This window comes from Tripterygium wilfordii, chromosome 17, assembly GCF_013401445.1.
Source record: "Tripterygium wilfordii isolate XIE 37 chromosome 17, ASM1340144v1, whole genome shotgun sequence".
In the NCBI taxonomy this organism is placed as follows: Eukaryota; Viridiplantae; Streptophyta; class Magnoliopsida; order Celastrales; family Celastraceae; genus Tripterygium; species Tripterygium wilfordii.
The window spans coordinates 1,476,556-1,494,584 of NC_052248.1; the positions used below are offsets into that span (position 1 = coordinate 1,476,556).

At 39.9% G+C, this 18,029-nt stretch overlaps 5 protein-coding genes and 1 non-coding gene across 7 annotated transcripts; 1 reads left to right on the top strand and 5 right to left on the bottom strand.

Annotated features, from left to right (window-relative positions):
• Positions 1-1,876, bottom strand: LOC119983189 (protein SLOW WALKER 1). The gene has a single exon (XM_038826895.1). It carries the CDS (start codon positions 1,783-1,785, stop codon positions 205-207), a length of 1,581 nt encoding a protein of 526 aa, XP_038682823.1. The 5' UTR covers positions 1,786-1,876; the 3' UTR covers positions 1-204.
• Positions 1,877-2,160: 284 nt separating this feature from the next.
• Positions 2,161-4,349, bottom strand: LOC119982122 (pentatricopeptide repeat-containing protein At2g22410, mitochondrial-like). Its single transcript, XM_038825329.1, has one exon. The coding sequence runs from the start codon at positions 4,282-4,284 to the stop codon at positions 2,272-2,274; it is 2,013 nt and encodes a 670-aa protein (XP_038681257.1). The 5' UTR covers positions 4,285-4,349; the 3' UTR covers positions 2,161-2,271.
• A 216-nt stretch (positions 4,350-4,565) lies between these two features.
• On the top strand, positions 4,566-12,967 carry LOC119982752 (nodulin homeobox). Of its 2 annotated transcripts, XM_038826283.1 has the most exons (17): positions 4,566-4,740; positions 5,150-5,214; positions 5,322-5,447; positions 5,533-5,691; positions 6,859-6,942; positions 7,016-7,144; positions 7,361-7,579; positions 8,156-8,287; positions 8,405-8,500; positions 8,700-8,861; positions 9,133-9,421; positions 9,526-9,651; positions 9,746-9,815; positions 10,661-10,724; positions 11,075-11,611; positions 11,724-11,758; positions 12,248-12,967. In XM_038826283.1, exons 2-17 carry the CDS (start codon positions 5,173-5,175, stop codon positions 12,777-12,779), a joined length of 2,802 nt encoding a protein of 933 aa, XP_038682211.1. In that variant the 5' UTR covers positions 4,566-4,740; positions 5,150-5,172; the 3' UTR covers positions 12,780-12,967. The 2 variants fall into 2 exon arrangements, with proteins under 2 accessions (XP_038682211.1, XP_038682212.1); XM_038826284.1 differs by lacking the exons at positions 4,566-4,740; positions 5,150-5,214; positions 5,322-5,447 and having other exon boundaries at positions 5,569-5,691; positions 5,783-6,942.
• Positions 12,968-13,272: 305 nt separating this feature from the next.
• Positions 13,273-13,349, bottom strand: TRNAA-UGC. Its single transcript has one exon. It is a non-coding gene; the product is annotated as a tRNA-Ala (tRNA).
• A 312-nt stretch (positions 13,350-13,661) lies between these two features.
• On the bottom strand, positions 13,662-14,420 carry LOC119982912 (histone H2AX-like). Its single transcript, XM_038826514.1, has 2 exons — positions 14,168-14,420; positions 13,662-14,081 (listed from the first exon to the last, which is right to left on the bottom strand). The coding sequence occupies exons 1-2, from the start codon at positions 14,369-14,371 to the stop codon at positions 13,860-13,862; spliced, it is 426 nt and encodes a 141-aa protein (XP_038682442.1). The 5' UTR covers positions 14,372-14,420; the 3' UTR covers positions 13,662-13,859.
• A 1,137-nt stretch (positions 14,421-15,557) lies between these two features.
• LOC119983160 (protein VAPYRIN-LIKE-like) lies at positions 15,558-17,493 on the bottom strand. The gene has a single exon (XM_038826855.1). It carries the CDS (start codon positions 17,219-17,221, stop codon positions 15,812-15,814), a length of 1,410 nt encoding a protein of 469 aa, XP_038682783.1. The 5' UTR covers positions 17,222-17,493; the 3' UTR covers positions 15,558-15,811.
• Between the last annotated feature and the right edge of the window lie 536 nt (positions 17,494-18,029).

Sequence of the window (18,029 nt, forward strand, 5' to 3'; positions counted from 1 at the left end):
TGGAATAAAGTCATGTATAGACCTTGAGGCAAAATTAATTTCAATGAAAATTCAGAATAAAGCAAACTGATTTAAGGCCTTGAAAAGAACCTAAATGTTACATTTTGGATAGCACAAAATTGTGAAATTCTCTCATCTAAAGGGAAAACCAAGTAATTTAATAAATCATAAGAACACTTCACCTATATGATGATGTTGAAATGTTCATCTTTTTCCAGCAATCCTTAATAAAGGAGAAATTATACCCTCTATTTCCTGCAAAGACTGTTGTATCCTTAGCTCCTCTTCAACTGATCGCTTAAGCTTTCTAATGTGATCCTTCAAGGTATCAGAGGCTCTAATATCTTCAGCCCTCATCTCAAGGACCTTCTTTGTCAAACCCATCAACAAACTGGCATATCTTGGGACTGTTGAGTACTTGTGCAAGAACAACAATAGCAACCCAAGCTCTTCCCCATCCAAATTGGAAACACATTTCAGCAACTTCCTCCTTGCCACCAATTCCTCCATTAGAGCCACCACATTCTCTGGATTCTTTGCAGCCAACACTGAAACCAGTGCTTCTTTATGCCTAAACTTCTTCAACAACTTATCATGCTCTGCAAGTTTCACCTTCTTTGGCCTCATCACCAAGTAATCCCCCTCAGATGGTTTCTCACTCTGGCCACGGTGGAAATATCGAAAATATGTAGGCCTCAAAACACGCCTCTCCGGCTCCTCTGAGCTCCCAAGACGCCAAAAATCATCCTTCACAGTCTCCCCATCTTCCTTCACTTTCCTCTTCCCAGCATATATAATTCCATTAGAGGTCCCAATCACTCGTGTCATAGAATCAGGTGAGAATGCAACAGACATAAGAGGAGCTGGAAATCTCATAGAATGGGTAACTTTCATGTTGGCATAGTCAAATACTTTCATGTAGCCATCCAAAGCGACACTCAAAATCCTGTATTGCTGTGACTCTTCTCCACTATCCTTACCAACTTTGCCCACACAGATGGAGGTAACAGTCTTGTTATGGCTCTCCATTGAATAGACCATCTTCCCTCCTCCAATCAGATCCCAAATCTTCACAGTATTACCACCAGCCGTAGCAATCAATCCTCCAGAGGGCAAGAAAATCACATCCTCTACAGGCTTTCCATGATTCACCTCCATTACAGACTTTGAATTCTCAACCCGCACATCCCAAACCTTCACAGTGTGATCATAAGACCCCGTGATGAACATGTCCCCATTGACTGGGTTACAATCGCCACACCTAACATAATCCTTGTGCCCCTGCAAGTCCAAAAGCACCTTCTCCTCAGCAACATCCCAATATTTGACGATTGCATCATCGCCGCCCGAGACCAAGTGGAGCTTATCTAAATGCGGGTACTTCACGAAGTGGACAGGACGGGCATGGGAACGAAGGTGACGGAGCGGGTTACGGGATTTGACATCGAAAACCTTAATGCGGCCTGAAAGGTCGGAGGCGGCAAGGAGGGCGCCGTCACAGCGGAAGGAGAGGGACGAAACGACGTCGGAGAAAGAGGAGATTGAGGAGGTTGGGGAGGGCAGGGAGAGAGATGAGTAGACGGACAAAGAGGCGGAGTGGGCAGCCGCGAAGAGGTGAGGTGAGGACGGGGAGAAGGATATGGAAGGAACGGAGGAGATGAGGTCTCCGATTTGGTGAGTCTTGAAGGAGGACCAGTACTTGGACTCTGGAGTTTTCGACGGAGTTCTTGATTTAGGTTTGAGTTTCGGTTTGGTGGGAAAGGTCTTGGAGGCTGATTCTGCCATAGTTGGAGTTGGAAACGAGCTGCAACAATGGAGGGTTTAAGAAGACTTTGGTTTTTAGGGTTTGGGGAATTCGTTTTCTACCTTAGGGCTTAGGCGCAGAGATCTTTGACGACGTCGTATTGGGATTGTTCCCTTTTATATCTTTTGGCATCCCTAAAAAAACATTTGATTTAAAAGAAAATAATAAAATATGTAGACAATTACAAATAAGAAAATAAGGAGTATAAGAAGGACAACGTTTTTACTCGTGGAAAGACTAAAGAGTTAAGACCAGCATAAACAGATTGCAGTCATCCTTCTTATTACAATTCAGCAGTTAAGACCAGCATAAACCATAACCTGCTACCCCTAAAATGTCAAGCAGCACTCCACAGCTTGTTCCAAGTACACAAAAGATCAAATAAATAAAAGAAGCAATGAGTTTTAAGCTACAGTGGATCAAATTTATATAAATTGATACATACAGAATCATCCTCTCAAATTTCATTAAATGAGAAGTGTTTGGTACATAGTTTCCAATTTGGACAACAATGTTATTTCACTTAATGCTTCATAGATCTCTTTGGACAGAGGATGTGATTTATCAGCAACAAAGAATTCATGAACCTTGCCCTCAACCTCTATCAAACTACACCCGGGAGTCTTCTTGACACCCCTCTCCCTCATCATACTTCTAACCATCCTCACATCACCCCATCTTCTCCCGTTTGCACAAATGTTGGCCAACAGAACATATACCCCACTATCTTCAGGATCCAAGCTTAAAAGTCTAGTCGCAGCAACCTTGGCCAGCTCAACATTCCCGTGCATACTACACGCGTTAAGAAGGGCACCCCAAGCAGCTTCGCTAGGTTCCATTGGCATTTTCATTATTAACTCATAAGCTTCTTCCAGGAACCCAGTTCGACCAAGTAAATCGATAAGGCAAGCATAATGTTCCCCTTTGGGAACTAACCCAAAATTTCTTTCCATGTTTTCGAAATAATCTCGGCCTTCAGTCACCAGTCCACCATGAGTGCATGCCGACAAGACACCCACAAAGGTAATGTCATCAGGCTTGACTCCAGCACTTGTCATTTCTCTAAAGACAGCAATGGCTTCTTTGGAATGACCATGGGAAGCATAGGCTGCAATAATGGAATTCCAAGATACCAAATTTCTCTCCGACATTTCACTAAAGATTTTTGCAGCTGCTCCTAGTATGCCACATTTGGCATACATGTCTACAAATGCATTTGAGAGAATCACACTAGGCTTTATCCTTTGATGATCCATATAGTAGTAGTAAATCCACTGACCTAATTCAGAATAACCCAATTGACCACAAGCCGAGAGCACACACACTAAAGTGCTCTCCATTGGAATCAAACCTGCCTCTACCATTTCATGAAATAATACTATGGCTTCCTTTGGCTGGTTATTTTGTGAATAACCTGCAATCATGGCATTCCATGATACCTCATTTCTCTCGGGCATCTCATCAAACAACTTTCTCGCATCATCCAACTCTCCAAATTTAGCGTACCCATTGACCATAGTTGTCCATGAGAAGACATCCCTAGCTTTCATGTTGTTAAAATTCTCTCTAGCTGCACTGAGGCAACCGCATTTCACGTACATATCTGAGATTGCATTCATCAAATTAATGCTACAAGTCACTTTCTTCATTTTTATATATTCATGTATAGATTTCCCAATTTCCAAACTCCCCTTTTGTGAGCAAGCCGCTATCACTGCAACCATAGTAACTTCATTAGGCTCTACATCGCTCATCAACATTGATTTAAACAGCTCCAAGGCCTCATTCACACAATTGTGAGTGGTGTACGCATCAATCATTGAGGTCCAAGAAAAAACATCCCTACAAGTCATTTCTTCGAATACTTTGCGAGCAGAACTCAAACGCCCAATAACTCCATAAAAATGGATCAATCCATTCTGCACCAGCGTATCAGAATCGAACCCCATCTTCCAAATTCTGCAATGAACGAACTTTCCTTCAAAATCTCTAAACAACTGCCCGCATGCCTTGAGAACAAAAACGAAGCTGCGGCTGTCCATTTCGACACTTTCATGAACCATTCGGAAGAAAAATGACAATCCTACAGCCGGCATTCTGGCCCTAGAGTAGCCTCTAATCATAGTATTCCACATATAAGTGTTGGGGTTTTCAATCCGGTTGAATAGAAGATCGGCATGACTCATGTCTCCAGAGTCGGACAGAGCACAAAAGGCTAAGACCCGGCTTAAAGGGAATGTATGAGTAATGAGACCCGTCCGAGTCATCTGTGCTTGAATTTGCTTTAGTTGGAACATGGAAGTGCAGGATTCCATGACTAAAAGAACTGGGTTCGTGATTATTACCTTGGTTTGGGACTTCCATTCGGGTTTCTTTGAAGAGGTTGAAGAGAAATTTTTGCAGGATTGAAGAAGAGTTCTGGATCTTACAGTAGAAAAACATATTTGGTGCTTCCGAACCCGTCTAGCAAGTGTTTTCATCCGAAGATGGATTTCAGCATGTCCACACGAAACCCCCTGTCGCTCGAAGCTAGACGAAGAAGAGGTAAGCGGGGCCAGGCCAGTGAAGGTGGGAGTCTGGGCCGTTTTACTTCAGGCCTGTGATTATGGGCCAAACCTAGTACCCAGTAATCAGCCCAATCTAATTTTCTAACGGGTTTGGATTTGGGCTCTAATATTAAATTAATAACCCAGCCCGATGGGGGGCCCAGGCCCAGCTCAATGATTTATCAGAGAGAGCTGGATGCAGAGAAAAACAGAAACGAAATGAGTGTAATAACGTAGAGCCTTCAGAGCTCTGAAATCAAATCTCTGCGTCTACGTGAACTCCCAAACAGCGAAAGCTAAAAAGCTGCGAATAATTCCTTCTGTATTTTTTTCTCTCTTTTTTTGGCGCTCAAATCTTGTTTTTCTGGAGCTCATCGAGACGGTTATAAGGTCAGCTACGTCAAACGATAATTTTGAGTTTAATTTTTTTTTTTGATTTATTTGCATCGTGAAGTTTGTATTACAGTCTCTGACAGTCTGCAGTTTAGGGTTTCAACGTTCAATTTTGAAAATCTAGGGTTTGTTGACGTGAATTCTTAAGCTTTCTTGTCGCACAGTTGTTGTTTTTCATGTGTATTTATTTGTATGAATGTTTACTGCAGTTGCCTCTCGCCTGCAAATTATTGTTTTTGCTGTTAATTCTCTGTTTTTGTATGTGCATGCGTGTGGTTGCTTTGATTTTATTCAATTAGTTGCAACTGTTGGACCTTGTAGCCGTTTGTGAAAATCAGTGGATATAAATTGGGCTATGTAATCTCAGGTGATACTGATTTGCTTAAATTCCGTTCAATTTTTTCAGTGTGTCGGCTCTTATTTTTGAGAATGAGGCAAGATAGGGAAGAATCATCACACAGCAATGAACAAGTAAGTCTTTATCGGCTGTATAGTAGTTTTATTATTTTGCACATCTGTTTGGTTCTTAGCTTTTTATTTTTTTAGAGATTAATTCAGATATTTGCTATCATGAACAGGCTATTGACTTGATTTCAGCCGTGAAAGAGTTGCATGGGCTTAGTTCACAGGAGCTTAATAAACTACTAAGGGACTCTGAAAATTTTATGATTCACCGTCTCACCGAGAACAGTGCATCATTAAAGGTAGAAATACAAAATTCTCTTGCCATCTTAGACATTTCCCTGTTTCTCATTTCTCATGTATTTCTATTTATTTATTTATTTCCAGATTGATGTGGAAAAACTTGCGGGTTTTCTTCCTTTGCACCTTATCGCAGTGCTTATATCTTCTGACAGAGATCAAACCCTGTTCAGATATTTACTATGTGGTATTCGGCTTTTGCATACCCTATGTGACCTGGCACCTCGGCATGCTAAACTTGAGCAGGTGGCCTTTGCTGATCCTTGCTAAAGTTCCTGATTTGTTTGGTTTATGTTGTTATCATCCTTTTTTGTTTTTGTTTTTGTGCTGTGAGCAGGCATACATTGCGGCACATATCCATAGATGTATGATTGTCTAAGTACAGGGGAGAATTTGAAACTGTATTTGTGGTTAACATTTGATGATATTTTTTTTCTTTTTGTTTTCATTTTCTGATGCTGATGATAGGATGGAGTATGTTAAGATTAGTTACTTTGTCATTCAACCAATAAGTTAACCAAACTTATTGGGTTGGGATGTTTTCACATCATTTATATATATTAACCAAACTTATTGGGTTGGAATGTTTTCACATCATTTATATATATTCTAACTCTCCCCCTCACATGTGGGTTGGACAATCCGACGATCTAGCAGTGCACAACAAACGAGGCCCAATCCTAGGGCTACTCTCATACAAGGCCCACACTTGGGGCAACAACAAATGGGGGTTTAAATTGTGGAATTTGAACCAAGACCTCCCGCTTTGAGACCATGTTAAGTTTAGTTATTTTGTCATTCAACCCAATAAGTTAACTTGTTGGGTTGGAACGTTTCACATCATTTATACATATTCTAACAGAGTATGGTGTAGCTGTCCATCTCCATGAGCCGACCTACACTCATGGTGAGACTTTAACTTTTAATGAATCTTTACACACACATTTCATCTTCTGAATGGAAATTGTTTAGAAACAAAACCGATGTCTATTATGCAGCTTATTCCTACGGCTATCCGTTGACTTGTTTGGAAGGAGAAGAAAAGCAGAATCTTTGAAGACAGAGAAACTTCTTTTGATATCTTCATGGATAGTTGGCTTGGCAAAGAAAAACTTTGGTGTAATGCTTATGTAGTCTGATGAGAACCTTTTTTATTTGTATTAGCATATCTATCTTGTAACTTGTTTGGTTTGCATCTCCTTGGCGTTCCTTTTTTTTTTCCTTACATTTGTCTGTTTTAGGGCATCCACTGTACTTGCTCATGGGGATCTTACTGAGAATAATGCTTGCTTCTTCTCTCCCACAGTTCACATTTGGAACTGATTTTTTCTTCTTGAAGTTTACTTTTGGGACTAATTTCGGAAAGAATAACATTATTTTCTTCTAATTTTATTTTCTGGTTACTGTCTACAGATTTTGCTTGATGATGTAAGAGTGTCGGACCATATGCTGGATCTGGTGTTATATTTACTAATTGTTCTTGGTGGTTACCAACAGGTATCTTTTGGTGCGTCCTCCAGGGCTATTTCTTCTGTAATGTTTATTACGTGAGACTTTTTTCGCATTGTAGGAAGATCATAATTCAAGCCCTGTGCCTCTCTTGCATTCTGCTCTTGTGGCAAGCACTTTATATCTTTTGACAGGGTTCATATCCTCACAATGGCAAGATATAGCCCTAGTATTGGTTGCACATCCAAAGGTAAAATGCTTGCTTTCCAATAGGGAAGATGAGTCTAATTATGGATTTTGCATGTCAACTGAATCTTTATCTTAGGACTTGTTTTTTTGATAGTTGCTATTCTGTTGGCTGAAGCCACTTTTCAGACTATAGCTGGTAGTAAAATCTGTTTTACATCTTTATGTTCTGTATGCTGAAAGATGTTTAAGCATATTCTCAGCATAGCTCCCGTTCCAGGTTGATATATTTATGGATGTAGCTTTTGGAGCAGTTCACAAAGCCATTAGGTTTCTTCATATCAAGCTTTCAGGTGAAGATGCTGAGTTTTGTATGAGATTGAGTCCAATTCCGGAACGAATAGTTAGCTATCTCTGCCAACAATGTGAAGCTTCTTTACAGCTTCTGCAGTCGCTTTGTCAACAGAAGGTGTTTCGGGAGCGCTTACTTAGGAATAAGGTTCTGAACTAGAACTCTCGACTCTATTTGTTTGGCACAAATTAATTTTTAGAAGAAATCAATTTTGTGTTTTCCGTAGTTTTTGATGCTAAAAGATTGGATTTTTATGTACCTTGAATTGGTGTGTAAGGATTGCTGGCCTACAAAGGCAGCAGGCACATGTTGAGGGGGCTCAATGGAATAGTTCCAGAAAATGGGACTTGAGGCCATCACTAAAATCTAAGTAATATAGATGCTTTTTTTTTCTGTGGTGTTAATTAGGGTTGGTTGAGGGTGGGGTTGAGAGGAGAGGACAGATTACTGGCTTAGAGAAACTAACATAGCCAGAGAAGCACAGGTATTCTGCATTCTAACATATTGATTGGGCAGAAAGAGATGTTTTTAATGTAAACAAATGAAGAACCTCACCATAATTTGTAACTTGTTATTGCAACGGTGATAGATTTGATGCAAATGTTTCTAAAGTTTTGGATTCTGTTTGATGACCTTTTCTTCTACGGGGACATTGTCTTCTCTATAATGGAATTTAGAGTCATTTGACAAATTATAAAATATATGGTTTTGATACTATTTCAGGAACTATGTCGACGGGGAGGTGTTCTTCATCTTGCTCATGCAGTCTTGAAGTTAAACATTGCACCGGCGTTCATAGAGTCTGCCACGGTTGTGGCTGCTGTATCTAGGCTTAAAGCTAAAGTCTTGTCTGTTGTAAGTCTCAAGATTTGAAAAGTTAAAGCGATGTTAGTGAACTATTGCTTCTATTTTTTCATAGCTAAATGAATAAACATAATTTATTGATCAAACTCCCAAATTCTCTTTATGAAGCTGTTGCATCTGTGTGAGGCAGAAAGTGTATCCTATCTTGATGAGGTTGCCAGTTCCACAGGAAGCATGGATTTGGCAAAATCTATTGCATTAGAGGTTTGTTTTCTGATGGTAATTTGAAATGTATCATGTTTAGATCAATATAAAGGTATTTTTAATAGATTAAGGCTTAGAAATCAAACCTGCGAATTCAGTGGTCTTTTCACTCCTACCAAAATAAAATTCTTTGAACAGAAGGATATTGACTACATGAGCAGTCCTTGATAACGCAGATTCTCTTTTTCTGTTTATGTAGGTTCTGGAAATATTGAAGACTGCACTTGGTAGAGATCCCAAACATCTCAGCACTTGTTCTGACATAAAGTACCCAATGGGGCTTTTGCAACTCAATGCGATGCGTTTAGCTGATATTTTCTCAGATGATTCAAATTTTCGATCTTACATTATGTCATACTTTGTAAGCTGTTACCACTTGACTTCTGATTCCATGCAACCCTCATAAATTACTGCAGTGACTTTACTTATAAACTATCTTAATCTGATGTCACGAACATGTACAAATTTCAATTATTGATTGGTTACACAGTTTGTCTTGTATTTGTATGAAAATTGTTTGTTTAAGTTACTGCATCATTTTCGTTGTAAATTTATGTGGGTGCCTAAGGAGTTGGTACATAATTTACGTTGTAAACTACCTTAACTGTCCTTTTCTTTTCTTTCGCCCACAGACTGAAGTGCTCACTGCTATGTTTTCACTCTCTCATGGAGATTTTTTATCTATGTGGTGTTCCTCTAAACTCCCAGTAAAGGAGGACGATGCTACGCTGGAGTATGATTTATTTGCAGCGGCTGGATGGGTTTTGGATACCTTTTCTTCAGACCTATCTGAGGCAATAAATTTAGAGATAACTTTAATTCCCAGCAACATTCAGCCAGGTTACTATGCGCATCAGAGAACATCATTGTTTGTCAAAGTGATTGCGAACCTTCATTGTTTTGTTCCCAACATCTGTGAAGGTCAATTTTCTGCCCAAAATTCTTGTGGATTATCAAGAGAAGTTTGATCTCCAATATTTCTTTTCGCTTTATTATTAAATTAAACCTTTAATTTCAATCCACAGAGCAGGAGAGGAACTACTTTCTGAACAAGTTCCTGGAGTGCTTGCAGATTGATCCATCTAAATCTTTACCTGGATTCTCCTTTACTTCTGGCACTCATAAAGCTGAGACTGTTTGTAGGAATCTGCGTAAGCACCATTCTCTTGTTTTAACTAGTTTTCCCCCCTTTCACAGTACATAATTACAAAATCTTTGTTCCTTATCTTTAACTTGTATGCCTAGGTTCGTTGTTAAGTCACGCGGAATCTTTAATTTCCAGTTATCTGAACGAGGATGATGTGCAGCTCTTAAGGTGGCTTGAGCTTCAACCTTTCTTCTTTCTGCCATTTTTCCACTTTATTGCTCAACTTTTGAAAGTTGCATGACTCCAAGTCAAATATTGTTATATTTGGAACTCAAAGTTTCTAGATGGATTCGCATGAGATTTTTAGCATTATGGCATGGCTTATATGATGAAAGACGACTAGTAATGGCTAACTAAATGGATAGGTTGGCAAATACATTGACATGACATTACTTATTGATTGATGCTGTGTTCTGGCCATAATATACAGGACTGAGAAGTTAGTATTTAGTCATAGTTGGGTGTTCTGAACAAGTATGTGTGTTCACTGCCATATCTTGAATTGACATGAACTCGATCAAAAGGACTGTGTCCTAAGGGGACTCTTCTACCGCTAGTTGCTCACTTATTGACCCACAGGGCAATTGAATGAAATAATCTATATCACTAGAAGATGAGATGTATGCAGCCTTACTCCCAAAATAATGGAGAGGTTGTTTTCAGGAATAAACCCAGTTGCAGTGCAACAACTTTACCGCTAGGTGAATGGGTCATGGAAGAATTGGCAAAAATACCTGATTGTGAGCGGGTTCTTTGGAACCGTAATTTGATTACAAGACCAGTCTGGTCTAGTGCCCAGTTTATTGTTTCAATCTCCTAGGTTGGTGCAAGGTTGATAACTATCGTTTTGAATTGACACACACCTCCCTCTCTCTCTCTCTCTCTCCATACATGTATTTGTATGTAGTTGGTGCACAAACGCATAAATATGTGAAAATTACATTTGATTTCTTGCTCCATGCACTACTGTTTCTTTTGTCCTTTCTTGTGATTAATTTTCTTCTGGGTTGCAGGGTATTTTTTAACCAACTACAATCACTGATTGCTCCTGTTGAAACTGAAGAAAATCAAATACAAGTAAAGTTTTTTGTCTGATAGTTATTTGTATTGTTCTGATGTTATATTCCTAAACATCTTCACTTTGGAAGGATGAAATTTCTTTAGTGTTAAATTGTGAATAATGTTCAAACTTCAATGGTGGAGCGAATTCAGATTAATGCTGGAATTTCATCATTAATTTAGTGATGATGGAGGAAAATCACGACATAAATTTTGTTCACGATGATTGCAAATTAATGTTAACGCTCGTTCAATTTTTATCTTTGACAGAGCATGGCTAATTCGGAGTTTGTCTTTCCATGTTCTTATATTATCTTTTCTCTTCGATCCTGATTTTGGGAACTGAAGTAAATTGTATTTTTCTATAGGAGGCTCAAAGTGCCGTGGGTTCATCACCTCAGCTAGGTAAAGGACCTCCAAATCTTGATATTAGAAATGGAAGCTTGAAAGAGGAAATGTCAGAGAATTCTGCTGTCCAGGAGAACCAAGTTAATGTAAAAAATGAGCCAGATGATGACGTGACGAGAGAAGATAGGAGGGAAGATGGAGATATATCTGGTGGGACTGACTCTGGAGTTTTGAGAGAGATTGACAGAGAGATAGTGCATGTTGAGACAAGTGGTTCGGATACAAGTTCCACAAGAGGGAAAAACTTTGTTGGTCAAACAGATAATGGTGAGTATCCAAAAGCAGGTGATTGTGGTAAGGAAAGTGGATTTGATGCTGCCAAAGAGGATGTAAATGTTGAGTCTGTTCAGTTTGGCGAGAAGCAGCCAAGAAAAAGGAAGCGAACTATAATGAATGATAAACAGATTTCACTAATGGAGAGGGCCCTACTGGATGAACCTGAAATGCAGCGAAATGCAGCTTCATTGCAGTCATGGGCTGATAAATTAACTCTTTATGTGCGTATTATACATCTCAACTTTCTATGTAATGTAATTTAATTTGATTGTTCATCCCTAGACCATGAAACATCTTGTTCCCTAGAAGTAACAGTGCTCTCTCTTTTCCCAGGGGTCTGAAGTTACACCTTCACAGATAAAGAATTGGTGAGTAGTAAGCCTTTTCGTTTCATATTAGTACATACTCCATCTTTTAGAGATTTTCTTTTTATGAGGTTAAAGTGCTTTCAGTAGTCAATATGATGTTCTTATGTTAAGGTGAATATTCCCATGGTTAGTATCCATACCATTTGGCTGTGTTATGGCTGTTACAATTTCTTCCATGAAGAAGTTAGAATTTTAAGTTTCTAGTTGTTGGCATCATTTATCTTTCGTATTTCTGTCTTGTTGCCTTGTTGTGATAGTCTGCTCATAAGCAAAAAAGATATGCTCTTTATCTTTTAATAGTAAGGGTGGAATCGTACTTTACTGAACTGGTAATGGTTCATTAGTTGTAGCAATGATAAAATATGCATTTTGGTTTCTTCTTTTTCATGGTATACAATATACCAATATGGGAAACTAGAGATCTCATGACACTACATTTCTGACTGTTGTCCTGACAGTTACTTACATGATTGAATCATTTATCGACAGGCTGAACAATCGGAAAGCAAGGCTAGCCCGTGCTGGGAAGGAAGCTCGTGCACCTGCGGAAGTTGAGAATTCTTTACCAGAAAAGCAAGGTGTGCCTTTGCTTGGGCATGCACTTGACTCAACTGAAAATCCTGATGAAGATTTGGTTCCATCAAGCGGGAGATGTCCTCGAAGCATGTCCAGAATTGGTCTTACTGAAAAATCAGAGAGTAACTTGAAAGAAGTTGTTGACACTGGTGCCGCCAGATTTCTTCGGTGCAAGCCAGGTCAGTATGTTCTACTTGTAGGTGGACAAGGGGAGGAGATTGGTAAGGGAAGGGTACATCAGGTGCATGGTCAATGGTCTGGAAAGAACTTGCAGGAATCTGAGACGTATGTTGTGGATGTTACTGAACTTAAGGCTGAGCGACGGGCAAGGCTTCCATACCCATCTGAAGTCTCGGGCACTTCATTCGAAGAGGCTGAAACAAACATAGGGGTAATGCGAGTTTTGTGGGATTCAAAGAAAATGTATGTATTGCAGTCACAATGAGCCTGCTAATAATACAAGTAAAGACTCCATTTTCATTAGTAGGCTTTTTGGTTACTGGCAGTCTGTCAGATCTACCCAACATAGGTTTTTTAGAGAATCTCGTAGCTTTAACTTATAATAGCGGTGGGTTAATGAATATTAGTGAACTCAAATAAAATGCTTCAGGATGACAAGGCTGGGATATCTTATCTTGGGTATGCTGAATAAGCTTAATCATCATTAGACATACATAGTCCTGGTATATTGACCGAGACCGTAACAGATGTATGCCCTAATTTTTTAGATGATGTTAATGACCAAAAATAACATTTATCCGACATTATATAGTAGGAGCAAAAAACTGAAGCGTTATGAATGGTCTTATTTTAAGTTAACAAATGTTTCTCTTTATTTTTGTGATTGATATTTGGTAGGAATTAATCATCATAGGATTTTTGTTTTTTTTAATTCATCATAGGGTTTTTGATTTAAATTAATGATGAAAAAATTTGAATGGAGATGCAGGGGATCGAACCCTGTATGTACCTCTCGCATGCAAAGCGAGCGCTCTACCATTTGAGCTACATCCCCAGACACCGTCGTTTACTTGCCGTACACCAAAATACGTATGCTGCAACAACCAGAATTCTAGCCATCTCAGAATACACCCAAGGCTGAAACAGGAGATCGAAACATTGAAAATATAATTGTTCAATTGTTGAACTCTGGTTCAGAACTCGGCAGTGAAAATTTAAAGCTGAAACATTGACACGAAATCAGGCAAAGGGAAACTCTCCGGCTACTGGTTCAAGCACTCCGATAGTGACAGTGTCATACTTTGAGCACTTTTCTCAACGGAGACCTAGAAATGAAATATGCCAAATATCACGATAAGAACAAAGATTTTCTAATAAAAAATTTGCAGGGGAAGTTCAAGTACTCTGTAAATTCATTGGTTCAAGAAAACAACAATGGAGATTTCTTTGAACAGAACAATGGAGATAACCGAGCATATATTTCATCCAGATATTGACCTAAAATGAGATTTACATATCAGAAACTAACACTACCAAAACCCAGAGATGAACAATTCAATTTCCCCTAAAACTCTTGAGATGCCGATCCGATCTCGCCCTTTCCTTTCCCGCTCTTCCTCGGCAACAGATTCTGGTGAATGTTAGGCAAAACGCCTCCATTAGCGATTGTGACAGAGCCCAACAACTTGCTCAACTCCTCATCGTTCCTCACCGCGAGCTGGATATGCCTCGGCACAATCCTGTTCTTCTTGTTATCCCTCGCAGCATTCCCTGCCAACTCCAAAACCTGCAAAGAAACACCGACAGAGAAACAACAGCGTCAATCATATGATTCAGGGAAAAGTAGAGATAAATGATTAAGGAGAGACAAACCTCTGCGGCGAGGTACTCAAGAACAGCTGAGAGGTAGACAGGCGAGCCAGATCCGACCCGTTCAGAATATTTTCCGGTCTTGAGGAAGCGAGCAATTCGACCAACCGGGAATTGGAGGCCCGCCTTCTGGGACCTGGAGACCGATTTGGTGGCCTTGGGCTTTCCCCGGCCTCCCCTGGTGGTGGTAGCAGCGGCAGAGCTCATCGTATGGAAACCTGGGAATTTCGAAAAATCGAAGAGTGAATAGTTCTGAATTGTGAAAGAAGCGGGAGACGTGCCTTGTACTTATAAGGATTTAGAGAAAGCGTTTTGATTGGTTAATTTGCTTTCACGCGGATCGCCAGCATGGACTACAAATTTTGGGATTTATTCGGGAAACTAAAAAGGTTTTCGTGGATAAATTTTATTGGTTGATGGTGGTTTCACCGGATTGCCAGCCCAGCAAAGATTTAGGGTGTGTTGGAAATGTTTTTATTTTTTGTTTCCAAAAACTTATTTTAAATTTAGATTTTGAAAATAATTTTAAGAAATAATGATGAAAACAAAATTTATTTGATAGAGGATTTTACACGGGAAAAAATAAAAGAATTTTAAAAAACATCAATCTTATTTGAATTTTAAAAAACAAAAAACAGTTTTGAACATTGTAACCAAACAGACCCTTAGCTTTATTTGATATTTTTGATTAATGGCGAGCAAATTGAAAATTTTGATGGCTTTTGGACGAGCACTGCTATAAGTCCTAGAATTGAAATCACTGGTGTATAGCCAATATTTAAAGTGTATGTAAGACCCATTACTAATGTGTGGCGTTGGGATGTTATCTTTTTTACATAACATTTGACACTAGTTCCTTGATATAAACCTTGTCCACTTGAAATCTCATGACTCGAGTGTCTTGATAATTCTTTCAACTTGTTTTTCTCTAAGCATATCTCATTGTTTACATAACGATCAACTTCGTTCAACACCCTAACAATGAAATTAAAAAGTGAAGAAATATGATCATGTTTCATTGTTGCCGCTACTAAAATTAGTTGCAACAGGTGAACAAAGGAATTGATATAACATGCAAAAGTATTATCATGCATTGTTAGTGTTTAAATCCATTAAATTGACCAGCATATTACTTGTTCCGCCGTAATCTTGATCTTGAATGTCACAACACTACATATTCAACCCCGAAAAAGTTTCAATCGCATGTCCATTTCAATTTACATATTTTGTTATCTTCTAAATTTTCTAAGTGATACCAAATACTTTTCGTTAGCGTAACTCATTTCACCGCACCGTAGTAGATCAAAATACAACACCGTCGTTATAGTTGCCAACAACATGTGGTAGTCCATTTGCAGATGTGATAGCATTGACATCAAAGAGTAAACCACAATTAACTTAAAAAAGAGTCGAAAATCTGAAAAATTTATCTCAAAGTGTACACTCCAATTGATTTGGATGCCATTGTTAGGCATCCCAATGAGAATCACATTTTTTTTTATCGGGGAAGGGGATGGGGCTTGAACTTGGGGTTCGAGATTACATACGATCATACTCGTCAACGGAGCTACTCGGGGTTCACCAAAATCACCTGTTTAAACAGTATTTACACGCAGAATTGAAATTCTCGAACAAACTGAACAGCAATCAAGCACGATCCTCGTGACACAAGGGGAGAGCAAAAGGAGCGGGAGTTTGAAAGCAATCCAAATTACGAGGAACCAAACCCTTTAGACTCTTCAAATTGGCTTTCGCTCCATGAGCGATCAACAACAGCGATACCTGCACCTGCCCTGCCTCCACCGCACAATGCAGCGGCGTGTACCCTGCATCATCAACAACGTCGATCTCTGCGCCGTGGCTGAGAAGGATCTTCACGCTCTCAACCCGACCCTTGAACGCTGCTCTGTGCAGAGGCGTCCACCCATTCTGGTCTCTTCCGTTCACCTTAGCTCCCTCGCTCAAGCAACTCTTCATTCCGTGAACGTCATCCACTCTCGCTGCTCGATGCAAAGCGTCTCCTAATTGCAGCAAATCGTACAGATTCGAGTGTCCGTTTTCCACTGCAATCATGAAAGCTGTCTTTCCTTCTTTGTTGACTGCGTATTTTGCGTAGCTGGAGCATTTCAACAAACACTCGGTGGCCTCCAAGTGCCCTTTCTCGGCAGCAAAGTGAAGCGCGGTCCACCCGTCGCAATCCGATAGGTCGGTGTTTCCTCCAATAGAGACGCAGTATCGAATCATCTCGACGTGGCCGGAACCCGCCGCCACGTGAATCGGTGTTCTACCGTGCCAATCTACTGAGTTTGCATCGATGTTTTTGTAATTCGTGATTAATACCTCCATCAGGTCTACTCTGTTCATCGCCGCTACTTCCTGTAGAACTCTATCAATTGTCTCGTCAATTATGCAACCAGAAGCGACCAAAACCCTAACAACGTCGATGCTTTCAGCCCTGACTGCTAGTGAGATCATGGATCGTCCATCGAGATCTTTGCTATTCACATCTCCACCGTTCTCGATCAAAACAGCGACCAATTTTTCATTAGCTGATGCCACAGCGGATCGTAGAGAGTTCGTGAGTTCTGATTCTGTACAACCACTGATTGCTTTGCTAAAAAGGGAATTAAGCTCTGGAACCTGTGTATTATTGAAGATGAGATAGTCGACGACATGGGGGCCCACGAAGGTGATGGGAATGGTAGCGTCTCTGAAGACGTGTGACCCAGGCTTGGCGAAAAGGCGGCGAAGATCGTCCTGATTAGCCTTGCCGGTGGGAAGCATGGATGATCGGACGTTAATGACGTCGGCAGTGGTGCGAATAGGGGGTTTATCGGACGGCTTGGAGAGGAGGAGGGTGTAGGACGAGGTAGAGAGGGGCTGAATTATAGAATATGGTTGATTGAAAGAGAAGAAAGATGGGTTTGAGGTGGTCAAGGAGACTCCTACTGACATGGTGTGCATGAGGTTGGTTAAACGGAATGTTACCGTGCTCTTTTGGCCTCTCCTGAATGTCAGTTCCACCTCCTTCACGTCTGGTTTCACCAGTCTGTCCATGACAATCGAAGTTGAGAGACTGGGGTTGGGTTTGTTCAATGGAGAGACGAGTGAAGAAATCACAGGGGAAGAAGACGAGGAAGGTGAGATGGTAGAGCTATTATTATGATTGTGTCATTATCAAGCAGATTACTTAAAAGGGTTGTTAATCTATTGTCGTGGTTGTTGGTTTAGGTGTTATATTGTGGGGTGACGAGGAAGTGGGGCTTTGACAATGACAGGATGCAAAGAGCTTCTTCTTGGCTTCATTTGAATATGAATCAGGACTTTTCAAAGGCACCATCAATGGAGGTACTTTTTATTTAGTCTGATTGATAAAGATCAACAGTAGCTAAGTCAATCATTTTTGGTTCTTTTGCGTCCTAGTGGGGCTGCGTTTCCTTCAAATTTGACGGCAATAGCATTTTGACAAAGCATCTCATGTTGGATTGTTTGGAACTGAAAGCCTATAAGCTTGGTTTTTTGTATTATACGTGCAAGATAATCTAGTATAAATTCACCAGTGAAGATATATATGATCATTGTGAAATAAGTGGTCATTTTTTATCTACAATAGCTGAGACCGAGCGCCATGGCGTGCACCCATTTTGTTAGGCTGAATGTCGCAAAATTGGTAATTGAGGAAGAAAATGTTTCCCAAAGTGATTTGGATATTCTTGGTGAGTAACAGAACTTTGTGATTCATGCTACTTTAATAATTCTCTGGTTATCTAATGGGAGTCCTGGTATAGATGCATTTGCAATCTTCTTTGGTTTTGTCTGCAAAATTATTTAGTCTTCATTGATAGTTGTCTAATTAGTCTTTTGC